At 47.4% G+C, this 20,868-nt stretch overlaps 1 protein-coding gene across 1 annotated transcript in view; it reads left to right on the plus strand.

Annotated features, from left to right (window-relative positions):
• The first annotated feature begins 3,634 nt into the window (after positions 1 to 3,634).
• Positions 3,635 to 20,868, plus strand: part of ATR (ATR serine/threonine kinase) — a 73,799-nt gene continuing 56,565 nt past the window's right edge. Inside the window, exons 1-6 of the mRNA XM_066599541.1 lie at positions 3,635 to 3,765; positions 7,586 to 7,677; positions 9,238 to 9,387; positions 12,836 to 13,719; positions 17,233 to 17,423; positions 19,733 to 19,924. Coding sequence (XP_066455638.1) covers positions 3,704 to 3,765; positions 7,586 to 7,677; positions 9,238 to 9,387; positions 12,836 to 13,719; positions 17,233 to 17,423; positions 19,733 to 19,924 — 1,571 coding nt within the window. The 5' untranslated portion in view covers positions 3,635 to 3,703. The remainder of the gene's footprint in view (positions 3,766 to 7,585; positions 7,678 to 9,237; positions 9,388 to 12,835; positions 13,720 to 17,232; positions 17,424 to 19,732; positions 19,925 to 20,868) is intronic.

Below are 20,868 nucleotides of genomic sequence, written 5' to 3' on the forward strand. Positions count from 1 at the left end.
TATTTGTTGCCAATTTTTTGCTGCAGAAATTCAGCAGTATTGACAATCTGTGTGAAGGCGCCCTAAAGGCGACTTCCCATGGACGTATTTTTCATGCGCAATACACAGAGAATAGAACCCATTGATTTGAATGGAATCATCCTCATTTTCGTTTTTGCGCATGCAGCATGCTTTATTTTAGTGCGCATTTGCTCATTAATAGGCCCCATAGGAGTCTGATACACACCTGATACTCATGTAATTGCACATTATGCTGCGCAATTTTGCAGGTAAAAGAACACATCTGAAACTAATTAGGCTATATAGCCTTTTAAATCACGGCAGAAGTGTGTCCCGTGCCCATGTGAAATATCCCCGTCAGAGCAAAAAGTACAGTAAAATGCTCAAAGAAGCATGCAAAGCACAACATTCATGGAGTAAATACATTGCGGTAATGTGTGCATTTTTGCGCATGTGAAGCCGCCCTAAGGCCTCCCTCACACAGGGCGTTTTATACAGTGTTTAGCGCTGCCTTTTCAGCCCAGCGCTAAACGCTGTACAACACTCCCATTCATTTCAATGGGGCTGCTCTCACAGGGCTGAAAATGCAGCGCCTTGCAACGCTGCGCTTTGACAGCGATGCATGTTCTATTTTGGGGCGTTTTCAGCCCTGCGTCGCCCATTAAAATGAATGGGCAGCGGTTTTAGCACTGCTGAAAACGCGGCAACACTTGGTGCCGCGTTTTTGGCAGCGTTGCCCGCTCGCCAATTTTCGGGATGAGGGCTTGCAATAGAAGCCCGCCTACCCCGAAAATCTGCCCCAGCTAGGTAGACAGAAAAAAAGAAATATAAGCCCTTCCCCAAAAATATACCCTAACTGCAGGAAAGAAAAAAAAAGCATACCTAGAAGGGCAGTACGGAGCTCCACTACAGCTTCTCCCTGGGTCCCTGGCACTTGTCTTCTTCATCTCTGGCCTGGGATTGAAAATCACCAACTCCTGGAAGCACTGGCTGTGATTGTCTGATGCTTAGCCAATCAGAGTCACCGCTCGATGAATGGCTGTAATTGGTTCATTGAGCGCTGGCTGTGATTGGCTAAGCATCAGCCAATCACAGCCAGTGCTTCCAGGAGGCGGGGATTGAAAAGAGATGAAGAATAGTGCCAGGGACCTGGGAAGAAGACTCAGCCGGGCTCACAGCGCTGGAGAGATGATGTATGTGGGTTTTTTTTTCCTGCAGCCAGGGCTTAGGTTATGGCTTTGACAGTAGGATTTCCTACTGTGAAAGTTATATCGCAATTAGGGATGAGCAAGTATACTCGCTAAGGCACTACTCGCTCGAGTAATGTGCCTTAGCCGAGTATCTCCCCGCTCGTCCCGAAAGATTCGGGTGCCGCCGCGGGGCGGGGAGCTGCGGGGGAGAGCAGGGAGGAACGGAGGGGAGATCTCTCTCTCCCCCTCTCCCCGCCGCAACTCACCTGTCAGCTGCGGCGGCCTCCGAATCTTTAGGGACGAGCAGGGAGATACTCGGCTAAGGCACATTACTCGAGCCAGTAGTGCCTTAGCGAGTATACTCGCTCATCCCTAATCGCGATGCAACAGAGAGGAAGGCTTCATAGGGAAACATGGGCTACAAAAACTCGCGTGTCGCACGGCTTATCGCCGGACCCACGTGGTTTTTGTGCCGGGTTGTCACATGCTACAAAACATTGCATGTGTGAAGGAGCCCATAGGAAAGCATGGGCTTTTCATGCATGCGATTTGTAGCAACGCGACAAAAATCGCCCGTGTGAAGGAGGCCTTAAGGAACCTTTCACACAGTGTTGTGGAATTTGCCCTCTTCCACAAATTCAGCGATATAGATTTAATTGTTTTTCTTTAAAAACATGTTTTTATTGTGCAAAAGTAGTACAAAATTTTAAAAATCTCTACTACTTGGTATCGCAGTAATCGAGCTGATCAAGATAAGAAAGAAGGGCCTTGTGTCCACGGGCGGATCGGATTCTGTGCGAGGATTCCATGCGGGGAATCTGCCCGTAGCCAGTGAGCCCTGCACACCTGTGTCTTGCAGGCTGCGACATCCGTGTGGAGCTCACTACTTCCGGGTTCGCTGTACTGAGCATGGTCCTCACGGCTCGCCGTTGGACACGCGCAATACGATTTTTCTTATTTACTCCTTTGCAATCCAATTTTAGATTCAGGGTTTCCTAAGGGGTTTTCTCTTTCTGCCATTATACAATGGCTAGAGTCGGTACTGCAGTATGGGACATGCTTGAGAGGCCCCGACAACAGGGAGGCCAGTAATATACAGTACGAGTACCCTATTGGACGTCTTCCGACATTGGAGCTGCACAGCCTTCAATCAGAATGTCTGAACACAACTTGTCCAAAACAAAGGGGCTTGTTCCTACGGGCGTATTGTCACCACATATTACGCACGTGTATTTCCTGCGTATAACACACGATGAATGAAGGCAGTGAAAGCCTATGGACTTCCATTCCCACCTGTGTGTGGGCGCTGCGTATCGATACACAGGAGGGATATATGGCAGCATGCTCTATTTCTCCGCGTATCATATGCAGCCCTTTGAATGCGTATAAAATGCTGTCCGTACGCAGACAATGCGAAGCCGCCGCGTTTCTATGTGCGACCCTTTACTGAACAGAGCGTGGAATATGAAAAAAAAATCACATTACGCACGTCTGTGACGTCAGATTCCCGGGCATGAGCTGTGCCAACCGCAGCCCTACCCAGTATCTGCGGGCAGTGTATGACTCATAATGCCCTAAGGCCATTTGCACACAGACGTCTTTGCGGCGTTCAGCACATCAGACGGCACGCGGACAAGATATCCGAATACTGGCTGGTGCGAGTTGCGCCTACAAATCTCGAATGCAACTTTTGCGGGTGCATTTCCACAGGTGCCGTCGAGTCGGGCACGACTGGCATCACACAGTATATAGACACCCATTGTGTGTGCATCCTGCGGCAGACCGCTCATCGGCAGGTTCTAGTCTCCAGTTAGAACGCGCCAGGATTCTTCCTGCTCACAGCATTGCTGCTGCAGAATAAATCGCCGCTGCAAAAATCGCATATTTGTTCGTGCGTCGTTTGAGCGCCAGTGATGCTTTTTCCTGAAAATAAGCTCGCATCGTGATTTTCCTGAGCGATAGCCAACAAAAGGCGCTGATCATGTTAAAACCGCGCTGCGTGATCGCAAGTTCGGGCGTTGCGATAAAATGGAGGCTCCACAGGGAAACATGGGCGAGAAAGAATAGCAAAACAGAGATAGGGCGGGTTACGAATTTACAAATCTCGCCACATGGCAGGCGTGAAAACATCGTAAATGGGAACGACGCCATTGAAAAGCGCAGGTCTCTTATTTCTGCATTTTCTAGCACTATTGCATTGCACAAAAATCAGGCAATGTTCTTGCACGTGTGAATGCAGCCTGAAAGCCCCGCGTGCAAGAAGCCTGGAGCCAACCACTGGGAATGCAACCAGAAAAACCGTTTGATCTCAAGGCACAAAATCCTCTGGCCACTAAGGGGTTAAACTGCGGTGAAGCCGGTGCGCGCTCTGACACACTGCGCGTGCAGCGGGAGGATGATGAGTTCCTCTCGCGAGATTTGTGGAAGTTTGGCCCTCCGCGGCCCCTGTAGAGATCGCTGCTCGGCGCTGACTGGTAGATTCGGATTGTTTACCCGGGAACTCCGGAGGCAGCATGGTGGCGGATCCCGGGCTGGAGATGGCCTCCATGATCCCGGCCCTGCGAGAGCTTGCCAGGTAAAGACCGGAGGTGGAGCAGCAAACATGGCGGGACTATTAGTCCAGGCCTGGCCTGTCTTGTAGTTCGCCGCCGGCAGGAGGATGACCGGCACGGGCTATGGTGAAGGGGGATTGGTTGCCCATGGCAACCAATCCTGACGCAGCTTTCTAGAAAGATGAAGAGGTTGAATGTGAGCGGTTGCCATGGGAACTGTACTGTGCACCAAGCCGGGGGGATGGCAACACCACAACTATCTACCTGATGGGCAGAGAAACGCGAGGCGACAGCGCACATCAGCCTGCAAATACACGCTCATAGGCCGGGCGCACGCGGGCAGAATCCACAAGGGGCGCCGCAGCGGATCCCAGCTGTAGCCCTGTGAACAGTTGCCTGACCGCGTACTCGCATGCGCAGTTTTTCTTTTCTGTATCTGCTGTGCCGTCGCTTAGCGATGATGTGGATACCCGTTGCAATATAATGGTGTAGGGCTGCGGGTGTATTCACCACCGTAGAGAACGGGCTCTGTGTCGCGGATGTCCGCAGTAAAATAGAACACAAGGCCTCCTATTTTCCGCTCGTAGATTACGCAATTCCGACACGCTAATGTGTAACGCGTAAGTCAGTGCGTTTGATTGGCCACGTATTACCACAGATCAAACGTTCGCGGAATCCGCAACTCAAATCTGGTTGTGTGGGCCCGGCTTCACAGGGGTGATGAGATCACACCAGACTTGTGCGCTGCGAGACGGACAAACCTCACACAAATATGCCCCCCGTTCTTCTGAGCGATGTCCTCCCGCATGCCCCGCCATGCAGGATACAAATCGCAGCATGTTCTATCTTCCTGCGTGATATCGCAGCACAGTCTCTCATTGAAGATAATGGGAGAAACTCCACGACCGTCCAGCATGTCAGCCGCAGTGGGGAATCCCTGCATCACATGGCGGGGAGCACTATATGGGGTCCTATATCGCGCTCACCCGTGTGGCTGCTGTCACATCCGCATAGAGATCTCTGTTCGGCTAGAGGATTCCCCTTTTTTGCTCCCATAACGGAGCCGCCTGGCGATGCTGCGAGGAGAAAAAATGTCAGCATGTCTTATCTCCTACCATTCCCTCGGAGCGCCTCGCCCGTTGTTTCCAATGGGACCTTAAAGGACATTACCTGGCACTCATATGCCGTGCCATGTGCATTGAAATCAGCGGGGAATACTTGTGATTCTCTACACGCGTGAAACACGCCTGACGATCACAATTTCACAGAAGTGATGCAAGGTGTTTTTTAAAGTAAAATGCCTCACATCGGCGTGATAAACGTATGTTGGCGAGAGAGACCATGTGAATGCAGCCTTAGGCCTCCCTCACACTGGCGTTTGCAGAAATGCTGCGTTTACTGCAGATTCCGCCCGGTTTCAGCAGCGCTGGCATGAGTTATGCCAGCTTTTTGGCTGCAATAAAAGAGAAAAATCAATACTCGCATAGCTGGTGAAGTCGCTGTCGGGGCTTTGTGAACTTGGCCGATTGCTCTGATTGGCTAAGCACCGTTGAGTGACAGCCGGCTGAGCCAGTCAGAGCCAGCACTGAATGCGTCCAATCGCAGCCATTCAATGAATGAATGGCTGTGATTAGACGCATCCAGCGCTAGCTGTGATTGGCTGAGCGGGCTGTCACTTAGCAGCGTTTAGCCAATCAGAGCAAACTCTTGTTGGAGGCAGAAAGTTCCCCTGCCGGCTGATAAGTCCGGAGAGCACCGCCGGGGACAGCAACAGCTCTCCTCCCCCCACTCCCCTCTGCAACCCACCGCTCACCCCCGGTGCCCCTCGAATCTTTTTGCCCGAGTAGTCAGTTACTCAAAAAAAGTGCTGCTCGATTGCGAAATCGCCCTAAACGAGTACGTTCGCTCATCTCTACTCCTCACCCATCACAATGATGGGGTGCGTTAGAGAAATGCTGTCAAATGCTGTAACATGCTTCAAAAACAATGCTTGAAATTGCCGTTAAATTTTACCGCAATGTCAAACGCAGCGTTTAGTGAACACGTGTGAGAGTGGCCTTAAGCTGCAGCGTCTGCAGTGCATCTGGAAAGTCTGCACACTCATTCTACATTTTATTATGTTTTGGCCTTGTGCAAATTCGATAAAAGTTCAAGTTTTTCCATTCTGTACACCATAACAATAAACTAGAAACAATGTTAGAAATCTTTGTAGTTTTTTTTTTCTTTATGAAAACTATCACTTTGCATTGACCTACATATTCAGACCCTTTGGTACGATACTTGAAATTCAGCTCTGGTGGTCTCCCGTTTCTCTTGATCATCTTTGAGATGTTTGTCCACCTTGATTGGAGTCACCGGTGTTAAATTCAGTTGATTGGACATTATTTTAAGAGACACACCTCTGTCTATAGAAGATTTCACAGCTCACAATGCATATCAGAGCCAAAGCCATGATGAGGAAAGAACTGGCTGTAGAGCTCAGAGACAGGATTGTATGGAGGCACAGAGCTGGAGAAGGATACAAAAACATTTCTGCTACACTGAAGGTTCCCAAGAGCTCAGCGGCCTCCATAATTACTAAATGGTACAACCAGGACTCTTCCTAGAGCTGCCAACCCACCAAACTACATAATCAGGGGAGAAGGTAAGAGAGGCAACCAAGAACTAATGGTCCTTCTGACTGAGCTTCAAAGATCCTGTGTGCAGATGGGAGAAACTACATGGAGGGCAATCATCACTGCAGCACTCCACCAATCAGGGCTTGATGGCACCGTGGCTAGAAAGAAGCCTCCCCTCAGTAAAGGCCCCTTTACACTGGACAGATGTCTACACTCATCCCCATATACTGATCAGCCACGGCTTACAGTGAATGGAGAGGGCGGAACTCTCCTCCAGCCCCTCCACCTCCCTGCCAGGCCCTCTGTCAGCGATCCAGTGATACTTGCTCCTGTGTAACGGCACGGGGACGACTGTTGTGCATCGTTTGCCCATCTGTCTGTAGACGGCCCCCATCCAGCCTGACAGAGCTTGAGATGATCTGGAGAGAAGAATGGCAGAAAATCCCCAAATCCAGGTGTACAAACCTTGTAGCATCACACCCAAGATAACTGGAGGCTGGAATCACTGCCAGATATGCTTCAAGAAACTACTGAGTACAGGGTGTGAATACTTATGTCAATGCAAAATGTTAGTTTTTAATGATTTTTTTTTAAAGATTTCTAACATTCTGTTCTCACTTTGTCTTTATGGGGTATTGACTGCAGAACGATGGAGGAAAATTTGTATTATTATTTTTTTAATTTGCACAAGACAACATAAAATGTTAAAGTGAAAGGATCTGAAGACTGTCTGAAACCACTGCAGTGATATGTAGAAGCTGCAGAACACAAATGGTGCAAGATCTTTAATTAACCCCTATTGCAAAATAATTGTCAGCCCCAAATATTAGCATTTAACTGAAAAATAATTCCCTCAAAGGTGTCAATAGCCTTTAAAGGGATTGTCTGGGACTTTTCTTTTCTCCTATTGATGACCTATCCTCAGAAAAGGTTATCACTAGATGACCAGCTGATTCGTGGCACCAACCCAGGCCATTGAGCTCACCATAGTGCAATCTACTGCCTGGACTTTCCATAGTGACAGCAGCACTGGGAATCGGCTGATCAAGTGGTGGGCCACCGCTGATCATCATAGAGACAAGTCCCGGACAACCCCTTTAAGGTCATTAGTTTATGGGGCTCATAGGAGAGGACAGTTTTTGTAGCATTTGCAATTATGCATTAACCCTAAAATTAAAGTTACACGTCTTATGTTATGTGAAATATCCCTTCTGTACTGTTTCAGTGCCAGCTCCGAGTCTTATGAAACAGTTGTCCAGAAACCAAGACAGATTCTCTGCCAGTTCATAGACCGGATCCTTACAGACGTGGATGTTGGTAAGTCTGTTATTTTGCCATAAGGTGCTTTTATGTGTATTTACTATCAGTCACAGTTAATGGCTTCACACTTTCCCGCATTCCCACAAGTCTGCGGCCTTGGGAAAGCGGACTTGTGGGATCCCACCCTACTTTGAAGCTGTACGTTCAAGTCCTTGCCACCTACAACTCAAAAACCTCTCTCCAATACCATGTTTCTTCATCCTCAAAGCAAGAAGAACCCTAGTGCTGACCTCATCATCTCCTGCCTAGACTACTGCAACATCCTAACACTCGTGTGCACTACTGCTGCCCAACTAATACACCTCTGGCCTTGTTATATCTCTGCTTCAGCCCTGTGCCAATACCTTCATGTCTTCATTTCAACATATTAGCAATGAAATATAAGACTGCATTCACCAGACTACAGGGACATTGAGCCCAAAGATACTTAAATTGGCATTTCCAACCGTGAGCAGCTTTTTTTTTCGACGAACAAGACATAAAAGTGCTAATTGGGACCTTTAAATCCTGATCGGGACATTAGGGTTAACAGCTGTTATCAGTTATCTCTGATCACAGCTGTTGCCAGTGGGCGTCAATTATCAAAGACCGCCAATACCAGTCATGTATGGAGCAGGCTTGGCTCCCGAGCCCGCTCCATACGCAGCATAGACTTCGGGCGGCGATATACATGCCAACTGCATGCGGTATGTGCAGTTAAGACGTATATAGTCGTATGTGTGAAGCGAAGGAGTGAATATTTGCTGATTATCTGAATTGTATAGGATAATTCTGATTTAAGCACATATTAAAGTGAACCTGTCAGCACTTTTGTGGCAACTAAACCACCCGCATGTCATAATTTCCATCGACATGTGCAGTGAAGCACAATTTCTTGTCCTCAGGCTGTGGTCAGCTTGAGGCCCGTCTGTAACGGCTCTTGTGACTACTTTCTCCTACAGGACCTCTTACCAGGCTCCATGCAGCTCCAGTTGGAAAACCAGGCTCAAGATTTAACTGATATGGCCTCCTTTTTTAGTGTCTGTTGTTGACCAGCCAAGTTTTGTGCAGATTCAGCTTGACATACAATTGCTGGTTTTCTGAAGGCCCATTCACACGCAAAGATAATCTTTCAAGTGATTGAAAGACTGAAAGTTTTAGGGATCTTTTTGCATAAAGTGTTAATGGCCATTAACACGTTATCACTTTCATTTGCATGTAAAAGGACCTCCAGGACCTGTTTGCAGGGCCCAGCATGCGATTAATCACATGCTCAGCTTTGTTCTCCTCGTGCCTACCGGAAAATTACAATGTAATCTTCCAGGTCCTGTGGAGAACAGAGCATACGGTCTATTGAGAGACACTCTAAGTTCACTTTAAAATAATCGTTCAGACAAAAAGTTCGCGATGCCCGCGTTTACACGTAATGATCGCTCATTTTTATTTTTTTGAGTGAATTTTGAGTGATAATCGCTATGTGTAAATGGGCCCTTGGGTAAAAAAAAGTGCAGCATAATTGAATGTGATGTTGGGTCTCTATGGCTTAATCGATGATTCTTGATTCCTCGTTTTCTCCAGTTGCCGTGGAGCTGTCAAAAAATACTGAATCTCAACCCAGTTCAGTAATGCTGCTGGACTTCATCCAGCACATCATGAAGTCATCGCCACGTATGTTTGTTAATTCCATCAATGGCTGTGAAACCAGCGAGGCCGACTGGAGCTGTATCGGTAGGTTACCTCTTTATACATCGAACCATGTTTGTTGATCTATGGCTTTGACTGCAGGCAATACAAAAAAAACTTCAGTGAGAGAGTTTATAGTCCTAGGCTCGGACTGTACAGCCATTTGTGATGTGTGTGACTGGCACAACTTTGATGTGACTTTCTTGTCAATCCATTTTTATTTTTAGTTTTTTTTTTTTTTTTTGTTTTGCTAAAAGATATGTTGTGTCTCTGTCACATAACACACATCGCCCATTAAAATTGAATGGGTGGCATCTTCTGCATCACTGAGTGACGTCACACAAAAGTTGCTCTCAGTTGTAATTTTGGTGTCATAACATGTTGCAGATAAAAGATCAGAGATTGGTTGCAGAAGTCACATGTCCTGGTCAGCAGCAGCCATGAAGTAAAGAATGGCTGGGGAGTAATTTTAAGTAGTGGGAAAACCCCGTTAAGTTACACAAATTGTGATGCACCCTCTTATGGATTTTTCTGTTGCTCAGCTGAATTCACCATGTATTCTTGGGCTTAAAGGGGCTTTCTGTAATTATTTAAAATTTCACAGTTGGAGAATAAGTGGATAAATGAACAAACTATATTTGCCTCTTAAATGTGCCATCGCTCCACCGCTTCTAGTCTGGTCCGGGAAGCTGCTGCAGGGGTCACATAACCACTGCAGCCAATCCCTGGCCTCTGAGGTCATGTGTGTGCAGGCGGCTTGCGACTGCTGATGCAGCTTCCAGGTCAGCAGCAGCATCAGAGGACACCTTAAGAGGTTTGTACAGTTTTTATTTATTTATTTTTCTTCCTTTTATCCACTTATTTGCCCTTATGAAATGTTAAATAATCTCAGAAACCCCTTCTAAAAGTGTTGTCTCCTCGAGATCCTCCCCCCTGATCATATATCTTGTTACAACATATGGATATCGTAGAGGGGAGGCTTTGGGCAGAATGGAGAGCAACTCCTGTGCTTTTGAAACCATCCTTGTATTATAAGGATAACCAATCATCTGAATTGCTGCCAAGTAATACAACATTTGCCCGGTAGTGAAATGGCCCGTGATAAAAACAGGTTTATTGGGGATGTCAAAGTTGGTCTGGGGCAATCGGCTGAAATGATGGGGCAAAGCCTCGGCTGACATTTGGTGGACTTGCACTTTTTATATTACAAGATTCCATACAGAAATGACCCAACGTACTTCTCTTACCAACATTACTCCCTTTATGAGCAGTAAGAGAGCAGGGATAGCCTGGGGAAATTACATTCCCAATATCCTTTACTGTCAGCATTTAGGATCTGGCTTGCCGGATGATTTAGTGAACACACAGCGCAAAACTTGATTCCCTATATTTTCAGTACACTTTTTCTTATTCATTAATGGGGTTTTCCCACTAAAGATATTTATTACTTACCCACAGGATAGGGGATAAATGTCTGCTCACTGCTTGTCCATCCTTAGAATGAAGGACCCCTGTGAATGTAGCAGCAGTCTGTGCATGCATGACCATCTCTCCATTCACTTCCATAGGACAAAGGAAACTAGCAGAGCGCATCAATCTCCTTCCACCCCATAGAATTCTTCTATTAATATGGTGTTTCCCAAATTCCAGTGCTCACGACCTCCCCAAACGCGTCAGGATTAGCAGATCTCTTACAGAGAGAACACCGGTGGCAATGTCTGAGGCACTGATGATAATTACATCACCTGTGCAATACTGGGGAGATCCTAAAAGCATGACCTGTTGGGGTCCCTGAGGACTGGAGTTTAGGAAACACTATTAATAAGTGCATTGTGGGATATTATGGGATTGCTCTGTATGCAATTGTATTACTTTAAATTGTCAGTAAGAAAAAAACAAACTACAAGCTTCCACAGATGGAAAAGAGTTTGATTGCCAAACCAGAATACTTAGGAATTGTTTTAGCTCTTAACCATGGGTTCACGTAGATCTGTAGCCTCAAAACACTAGAATATTTTTAATTAAAGGGGTGGTCTCGCGAAACCAAGTGGGGTTATACACTTCCGTATGGCCATATTAATGCACTTTGTAATGTACATTGTGCATTAAATATGAGCCATACAGAAGTTATTCCACTTACCTGCTCCGTTGCTAGCGTCCTCGTCTCCATGGTTCCGTCTAAATTCGCTGGCAGCTTGCTTTTTTAGACGCGCTTGCGCAGTCCGGTCTTCTCCATTCAGCACGAGCCGCTTCAGTGTGCTCCCCGCTACAGCTCTTCTGCGCATGCGCAGACGAGCTGTCACTGCTCGGGAGCGCGCTGGAGCGGCCATTCTGCACCATCCTCTGTTAGAGGAAGGTGCAGAAACTGGAGCTGCCCAGCGGAGAAGCCTCCCAGGTAAGTGATGGGTCGGGGGGGGGGGGCTGCCGCTGCGCCGGGCTGCGCCGGGGGGGGCTGTCGCTGTGCCGGGGGGGACACTGTCGCTGCGCCGGGGGGGGGGCTGTCGCTGCGCCGGGGGGGCTGTCGCTGCGCCGGGGGGGGCTGCCGCTGCGCCGGGGGGGGCTGCCGCTGCGCCGGGGGGGGCTGCCGCTGCGCCGGGGGGGCTGTCGCTAGGCCGGGGGGGCTGTCGCTAGGCCGGGGGGGGGCTGCCGCTGTGATGGGGGGGCTGCCGCTGTGATGGGGGGGCTGTCGCTAGGCCGGGGGGGGGGCTGCCGCTGCGCCGGGGGGGCTGTCGCTAGGCCGGGGGGGCTGTCGCTAGGCCGGGGGGGGCTGCCGCTGTGATGGGGGGGGCTGTCGCTAGGCCGGGGGGGGGGCTGCCGCTGCGCCGGGGGGGGGCTGTCGCTAGGCCGGGGGGGGCTGCCGCTGTGATGGGGGGGCTGTCGCTAGGCCGGGGGGGGCTGCCGCTGCGCCGGGCTGCGCCGGGGGGGGGGCTGCCGCTAGGCCGGGGGAACTAGCGCTGGGCTCCGGAACCTAGCGCTGGGCTCCGGAACCTAGCGCTGGGCTCCGGAACCTAGCGCTGGGCTCCGGGGCCTTCACCTGGGCTGAGGGTCTAGCGCTGGGGAGCCGGGGGCTAGCGCCGGTTACCTGCTGTCTGGTCGGCGGCTGCGGGGCGTCTGGTCGGCGGCTGCGATGCGTCCGGTTGCCATGGAGACACAGCTGGCGGCGTCTCGGGAGCGCGCACGTCGGGCTGCAGCGAGCGACGGGGAAAGAGCCGGCGGCCATCTTGAGGAAACTTTTATAAGTTGCTGAAACGCTGGAACGGTAAGTACGAACCAGCTAGAAATGTCATTTACAGGGGGGCTTTGTAATGTATGTTTAATGGGGGGGACTGGGCAAAAAAAAAAATTAACTGCTTCCTCGAGACATCTCCTTTAAGCCTATTTTCAAATTTGCATTTTTTTTTTAACTTTAGATACATTAATGCCATAAGATTTAGTTGCAGAGTTGTACATGGCATGTCATCTAAGAATATGTTTTCTGTTTTCTTCCTATCAGAGTTTAGCAATTGGATAATCACCAGGCTCCTCCGGATCGCTGCCACGCCAAGCTGCAAACCTTTACACAAGAAAATCGCCGGCGTCCTACATTCGCTGCTTTTCCTTTTTAAGAATAAAAGTCCGGCTCTTTTCGGCAAACTTACAAATGATTTCCTGCATCTCTTTGAAGATCTTATTCATTTGCATAGGGAAAGCTTGGAAGCATCCGCAGAGTGGCCTTCAGCCGTAAGCAGGTTCTTAAGTAACGGAATGGAAAGCCAGGGAACTCTTAGGTCCGCGCCCTTTCATCTGGGGAATATACAACAAGTGGAGTCACTAGAGACAACCATGTTAATGGTCTTGACTGATAATGATGCTGATATTTCAGCTTTTTATTTCCAAAGACAGAGCCTGGTACTTTGGGGGATCGGTTGCTCTTTACTTGATTACGGGGGTTCACAGCTCAAAGTATTGGCTTTACATTTCTTAAAGGAGCTCATCAGTCTTGGAGGACCGCCGGATCAGCCTGCGCACTTTTTCTTCACTATGTTTTTTGGGATGTTGGCTTATATAAATGACATGGACATAGAAGAACAATCACTCTTTGAAGTTCCACTATTACATTTTGTGAAGGTTTTGTTTCCATTGGAGCCAGAGTCGCACTTAAACATACAACCTGTCTACCTTAACATGTTGCTGAAGAAGCTAGCACTTATGTTTGAAGGAGGTATTCTGAAGGTTGTCCAGTCTGGGACCTTGAGAGAAGCACTTTGCCATATAGTACAGTACTTTCTGACTATTGTACCTGTGGGCTATGAATCTGCGAAGGAGGTCCGCGGTGATCATGTCCGTTGTATCTGTAAGGCATTTGTTGATGTCCTGGGAAATCAGAGTCAGCAAATGGTAAGAAATGCTGTTGTTCATGTAAGGAACTAAATTTAAGGCATTAACACTTTGCATTAATTTGATATACAAAATAAGTGTTTTTACCATTTAATTCATAATGAAATGAATAAAGAAAATGTGCTTATATTGTGTATAAGTGGTGAAACGGAATAAAACCTCTACAGATTTGGCGTTCTTATCACTCGTAGAATAAAGGTAATCCACTATTTATTCTACACTGTGAAATACCATTAAAATAAATCCCCCTCCCCCCCCCCCCCAAAAAAAAATGGTGCAATAGCTTTTTTTCTATTGCCCCCAGCAAAAAAAGGTATAAACGTTATTCAATACATGATATGTACCTGAAATTGGTTCTTATAAAAACTAGAATTCAACCAGCAACATACAAGGTGCCATACAGCTACATGGACGAAAATATATAAAAGTTATGACCACTGGAACACAAAAGGGAAACAACTGTCTCTTAAGGTGAAAATTAGCAATGTCACTAAGGGGTTAAGAATTCATTCAAGGCAACTGAGATCTGTGCTAAATATATTTATAGGAGACATAAATTGAAAATGCATTTTTGGGAGGGTTTTTCCAATTTCAAATCTGACTGTTGGAGGGGGGAGGTTAAAGTACAAAGGCATAAATAAAACCTCTAATCAGTGCAAATGTGTAAATCCAAATATAATGATATGTAGAATAGAAATCAACCTGGTAAGCATACAGAGCGGGGCTCCATGGGGAATCTATGCAAATCCAGGGTACAATAGTCAAAAAGATTATAAAATGAAGACAACCCTGAGTAACAAAACAAGAGTAGAGCAGCAAGAAATAAATCTAAATATGATATCCAGTTTCCCTGAAAATAAGACCTTATCTTATATCAATTTTTGCCCCAAAAGGGGCCTGGTACTGGTGCATTATGTCTCCACTGGATGCTAGGGGTGGAGACATAATTGAGCTGTGTTGAGAGACAGGTGACACCCAGAGCTTTTAATTGGGGGCCCCTGCAACCCTGCCATCTCTGGGTCTAGGCTCTCATCTCCCATCCGGACCCCGCTGCTGTTGCTGTCCCGACTCCAGAGACTGTCAGCGCAGGAGAGCGGGGTGGTGAGTGGCAGTGCAGCGGAGGACCGGAGCACATGGGCTGGGAGGCTGTCAGCGCAGGAGAGCGTCGGGGTGGTGAGAGACAGTGCAGCGGAGGACCGGAGCAGCGCAGGAGAGCGGCGGGGGGTGGAGAGTTACAGCACAGTGAAGGACCGCAGAACATCGCCGAGGAGACATCGGGACCGTGAGCATAGGCGCAGGAGATATGGGGACAGTACGAGCGGGGGGGCCTAGCGGGGACACTGACAACCGACTTCCGCATGGGGGCAACATGCTCCGCAGCAGCGTCTCAATCAGGGGAGATGTGATCCCACACAATTGCAGCTCCGGGTTCTCAGCCAGTGGAAATAGGGGAGATGCAACATTCTGACATCAGCTGGGGTGGAAGCCCATTGGGGACTGTGACATGCATTAGCCAATCACAGCCTGTGGGCGTCACTTGGCCCTCCCCTCTCTGTCAGCCCGGTTAACCCATGTCTCCACCCTACTTCCAGCGGAGACGAGATACACCAGTACCAAGAGGAACTAGGTCTTATTTATGGGGGGGATGTCTTATTATACTTGCCTAGCGGGCTCGGCGTGCGTCCCTCCCACTGCCCTCTAGAGCTCTGGCAGGCTTCCTGCAGTCTTTGGCTGCCCACAGAAGATTGCTTCTTGGTTACAGGATTTTGGAATCGATGGCTCTGATTGGCTGAGCAACGCTTAATGAACGAATGAGATGGCTATGGTTGGTTCATCCAGCGTGCCATTGATTAGCTGAACAGCACTCAAGAACCAATCACAGCCATTGCGTTGTGGAGGCGGGATTAATGAGTTGGCCAATCAATGCCTTGGCTCGGCCAATTCATAAATCCCTCCTCCACAACGCGATGGCTGTGATTGGTTCATCGAGTGCTGTATTGATTGGTTCTCGAGTGCTGCTCAGCTAATCAGAGCCATCCACTTCCTGGATGTGGGATTTATGAATCCTGTAACCAGGAAGTAATCTTCTGCGGGTGTCCGAGGACTGTTAGAAACTCGTCAGAGCCCCGGCGAGCAGTGAGAGAGACGCGGACTGAGTCTGATTAGGTAATGTGTTGTTTTTTATATATATTATATATTTTATGTTACATAGCGTGGGCTTGTTTTCGGGGTAGGGCTTATATTTTAAGCCTCCCCAAAAATGCAGTTAGGGCTAATTTTTGGGGAAACACGGTAACTATTTAGTATCTATCTAAAAACAAATGGCTCCACAAACAAAAAGTCCGATTCATCAAAGCTATAGCAGCAAAAAAAGGACCTGCCGTAAGGATCAACACACACTTCTCACCGCCTGCGGGCGGCTTTGTCAGGATTTGAGGAAGAGTATGTGAAACCCCACCAGTGTACTGGGAGACGCAGTACCATGAATGAGACACACAGATGTGAATACCGTCTGTACACACATATCATATCTGAGCAAACACAGTGATCAGCAGTTTACATGCACGTGACGATGAAGGGCCTTCTTACACGGTTCGATGATATCGAGCACGGACATTCACCTGATCATCGAGCCATGTAAAAGGGCCAAAGGTCAGCTGATGAATGGGCATTTGCTTGTTTTTCAGCGGTCATGGTTTAGGAAGCATAAAAATGCTCGCCTGTTGGCTGCACAAAGGATGTTGTCTCCATACAGACAACCACTGGCCGTGTGCGAATGAGCATCGGTTGACATGTTTTGTTGATCGGCACTTGTAACTACTGGATGATTTCTAGCCGGAGCAAATGCACTCTAAGGGCTTGTTCACGGGTGCGAATCTCACAGGAGTTTGGTGCCTTGCGAGACGCACAAATCAAAAACTCCTTTCATCACTGTGAAAAAACACGTTGTCATGTGCGATATTGGGCCGAGAAACTTGGGTGCTTGCCTGTGTGAATGTAGCCTTACATGGTAGATGGTCTTCAGCTGACTTCTTCCCTACCTCATTACATTGCTGGTATGATCACACTTGCATTGGTAATGTAACAATGTAAATGACCATATCCCATATGAAACAGTTTTGATTGTCTGGAATGATTAATTGGTTGTAGAGATTAGAGATGAGCGAGCATACTCGGTAAGGCGATTTACTCGAGAGAGCATCGCTTTTTTTCGAGTAACTGCTGGCTCGTCCCTGAAAATTCGGGGGGGCCTCCCTTAATTTTCCCGGATGAGCCAGCAGTTACTCGGAAAAAAGCGATGCTCTCTCGAGTAAATCGCCTTACCGAGTATGCTCGCTCATCTCTAGTAGAGATGCTTGAACTCGGGTGACCTACCAGTAGAATACAACTCTGCAGGACTACAGAGGACACTAGAGAGGCCGTGATTGTTTCATCTTTGTATTGCCAGGTGCTTCTAGATCTGTATGTTAGCCGGTTAATATATTATTTAATGTTTATTTGCTGTTTTCTTAGTACTTGGTGGCCTCGATGTATGCAGCGCTCCAGAAAGAAAGTGAGGAATTCATCCACCAGCAGCAAGAGTCACCACAGCCCCCCAGTACAGAGTCAGAGGACGGCGGCCGCAGCAGTGATGAGATTCAAGAGAAGCGGCCGCGATTAAGTTTACCAGCAAAAACGCAGAGGAAACAAAGCCAGTCCGCAGTGTAATTATCATCACACTTGTCTTCTTGTTGGTGGGATGAGTGTTAAAGTGGATCTTGGATCTGTTATTATAGGATACTGCCCTGGTTAAGGCCAAGGGCCGTTGACCTATTATGCAAAGCGGCTAAGAAATATACTTTATCATTTGCATAATAGCTTGATTAGAAAGCATACAGTAGATTCATGCTTAGGAGTGTGCTGTGTGCAGAAAAGCAGTTCTGCTTCTTCCTATTTACTGCCTACTATGTGTACCTGCACTTGTGAAAACTATGTCTGGGCCGCGCTTGTTGAGGGGACATCTGTCAGTCGGCGGCTCTCCAGTCAAAAGTGCTGTTTGTCCTAGAATCACTGCTGATTGTTTCACAGGCTCTACTGCAATGTCCAGACTAGAGATGAGCGAACGTACTCGTTTAGGGCGATTTCGGAATCAAGCACCGCTTTTTTCGACTAACTGACTACTCTGGCGAAAAATTCAGGGGGCGCCGGGGGTGAGTGGGGGGTTGCAGAGGGGAGTGGGGGGGGGGGGGAGAGAGCTCCCCCCTGTTCCCCACTGCTACCCCCCGCTCCACCACGCCGCCCCCCAAATCTTTTTGCCCGAGTAGTCAGTTACTTGAAAAAAAGCGGTGCTCGATTCCGAAATCGCCCTAAACGAGTACGTTCGCTCATCTCTAGTCCAGACCTCTTTTTCACAGGAACAACAGGAGGAGCAAACGGCACCCTCAAACTGCTGATATAAGATACCTGTGTTTATAATGACATGTGAAAGGACTTAGGCCTCATGTCCACTTGCTAAATGGAATTGCGGATTCCGCAGCGGAATCTGCAGCGGATTTTGCCCATAGGGAATCATTGGCCATCCGCGGTCCATTAAATTGATTTTTGCACCCGCAGATGGCATTTTAAAAGAATTGCGTTTCTCACGTGTGGGAGAAAAAATGCGGCATGCTCCATTCTGCCGCGGATCGGCAACATTGCTATCACATTGATAGCAATGTGTGTGGATATCTGCATGCAAAAAAATACCATTTAAAGCAAATCCGCGCGGAAATCCGTGGCAGATTCTGCGCGGATTGTATTTTTCAAGTGGACATGAGGCCTTAATGTGTGACTTACAAATCTGTCTCGGGAGCTTCTTACATGCAAGTTCAGTTCTGTAATTTGCGTCTTGTTGGCCATGTTTAGTTTAGACTTCGATCCCATCATGTTTTCGGTCCATGATGAAGTTATATGTCAGGGGGATCTTCTGCTGTATACCTCTGACAGAAGGCTGTAGAAGCTTAATAGGCTCCAATTTAAAAACAAAAAAATGTATATAACGCTGTTTTATATTTTAGTGTACTGAACTATTTCATAACACAAAAACGGTATACTGACCCATCGAAGGCCAATGGAGCCCTAAGGATACACTTGGAGAGGAGCTTTATGTGATGTATACAGAACCTTACACACACACACACCCTTATAGCACTCTATGGAAGTGCTGCATACACAGATTGTCCATAAATGGGTGCATGTATAATATACAGAGCTGCACGTTGAGAGTAACTGAAAATGGGATGAAGACTAGATGATCTATATATATAGATTTCATTTGTTGCCGACTGTGGAGCCCATATAAAGATGTTATGTGTAAAAGGATTACATGATTATAAGGACCCATTAAGGTGGCAGCATTTTCGATCCATGGCCCCATTCTATTCCTATTCTTGATTTTTCACATGGAGCAATGGTCCATTTGAAAAAAATCCTTGCATGTCCTTTTTTCATTCGTTCTCACAGATGAGAATAGGAAATGCAATGTGCAGGGTCCGTGGAAATCGGAGAGCGCACGAATGGGTGTCCACCTGCTGTCGGATGCGAGTTGCACCCAAGGTTCTCCGGTGTGTCTTGCATATGGCTGTGTGAATCAGACCTAAGGCATACAACAAATGGTTGTGTAAAGCTTAGAAAAAACTTACGGCCGCGTTACATTTTTTTTTCTTTTTCACGGACACTGCCAAAGAGTGTCCTACTGTTTATGACCTGCCCAGGAATTTACAGGCTGTTTACAGTTCTTGGCTGTGCAGGGTTGCTGCTTTCTCTGCAAGCATCAGGTGTTTAGGAGACTTCCCCATAGAGAATAGCTTGGTGACATCTGATGATACATTGACAACTATGTAGTACATGGTGGAGCTAACAAGGCACCAGGTCATCATGGTTGGAAAGATATTTTGTTGCTGTTAAGAAGATGGGATTTACGCTTGAGTTTGTTGTCTACAAAGAATATATTTCTGTCTATGATTACTCTTACTGTGGCATTTACCATTAACAGGGCTGTCCCGGTGGATATGAAGTCTAAGATTCCAATCTGGAGAGACATAAACCAAAAGTTTTCGTCTCTCCTGCACACATTGGAAGGAGAAATGGCTGAAGATGGAGTCGTTTGCCCATTGGAAGGCATCACAGTTATAATGCATCTGGCCGCTGTTTGCACGGCTCATATTTCTACTGGTGATTCTGCCATGTAAGTACAATTCATTCTGCAAAGAAGAAAGAATCCAATATGTCTATGAAATGCAGAGATGGGTTACTGTGACACCAATGTAGAGCTAGTTTACATAATTATGATACATGGTTCCCCATCAGACAGCAGCAGGACAGGCCTTTTTTACAGTACAGACGGCACTTCAAAGGTGGTTGGCATGGCAGTAAAGCAAAGGCCACCGCACATCTATAGCTTGCATTGCCCTCCCCTCCATACGTTTCTTTGAGTTGGGAGTGGTAGCATTTATTCAGGAGTTCCCACATGATACATTTAGAAATCATTGCTGTAGACTTTACATTACTTCCAGAACTGTGTTTTTTTATTTAATAGCTTGACAGTAAACACAAATAGACAGTAGAAAGGCACCCAACCTTGTTTGGCCTTGTTCACATCAGTGTCAGGGGGTCCGTTTGGATCCCCCATCGCTCATTCCCGTTACAATAAGGACAGAATAGCTGTCTTGTGCTGTAAAAGTGCCAGATGGCTGAACGGACCCTGTCGTAGTCTATGGGGTATGTTCAGCACCTCTTGATCCCGCCATGACATGGATCAGTTTGGTTGGTGGTTTCTGTTTTCCACCTCCCATAGCAGAGCAGGAAAATGGAAGCAAAAACCTCAATGTAACCAAAGCCTTAAAATGTAAATGTCATTTCAAAAAACCTTGGGGATGTCAAGATGAGCATTGAGTGGTATATGTTTTTGGGAAGACTCGCTTGTATTCAAAAGCGTGGTTAATTCTGCTTTTCCAATGCAGTTAAAGGAAATTAAATGTATGCTTCTAGATACTGGTAAGGTGTATGATGAAGGGACACTCATGTTTGGTTATTGGAGTCTATGGACTCCTCACGGCTTATGTTGGGAAGGGCTTTTGGCGTATACAATAAATGCACATCCCCAACGATGTGATTGGAGGCTTTAGATTT

The sequence above is a fragment of the Eleutherodactylus coqui genome, chromosome 1 (genome assembly GCF_035609145.1).
Source record: "Eleutherodactylus coqui strain aEleCoq1 chromosome 1, aEleCoq1.hap1, whole genome shotgun sequence".
Lineage (NCBI taxonomy): Eukaryota > Metazoa > Chordata > Amphibia > Anura > Eleutherodactylidae > Eleutherodactylus > Eleutherodactylus coqui.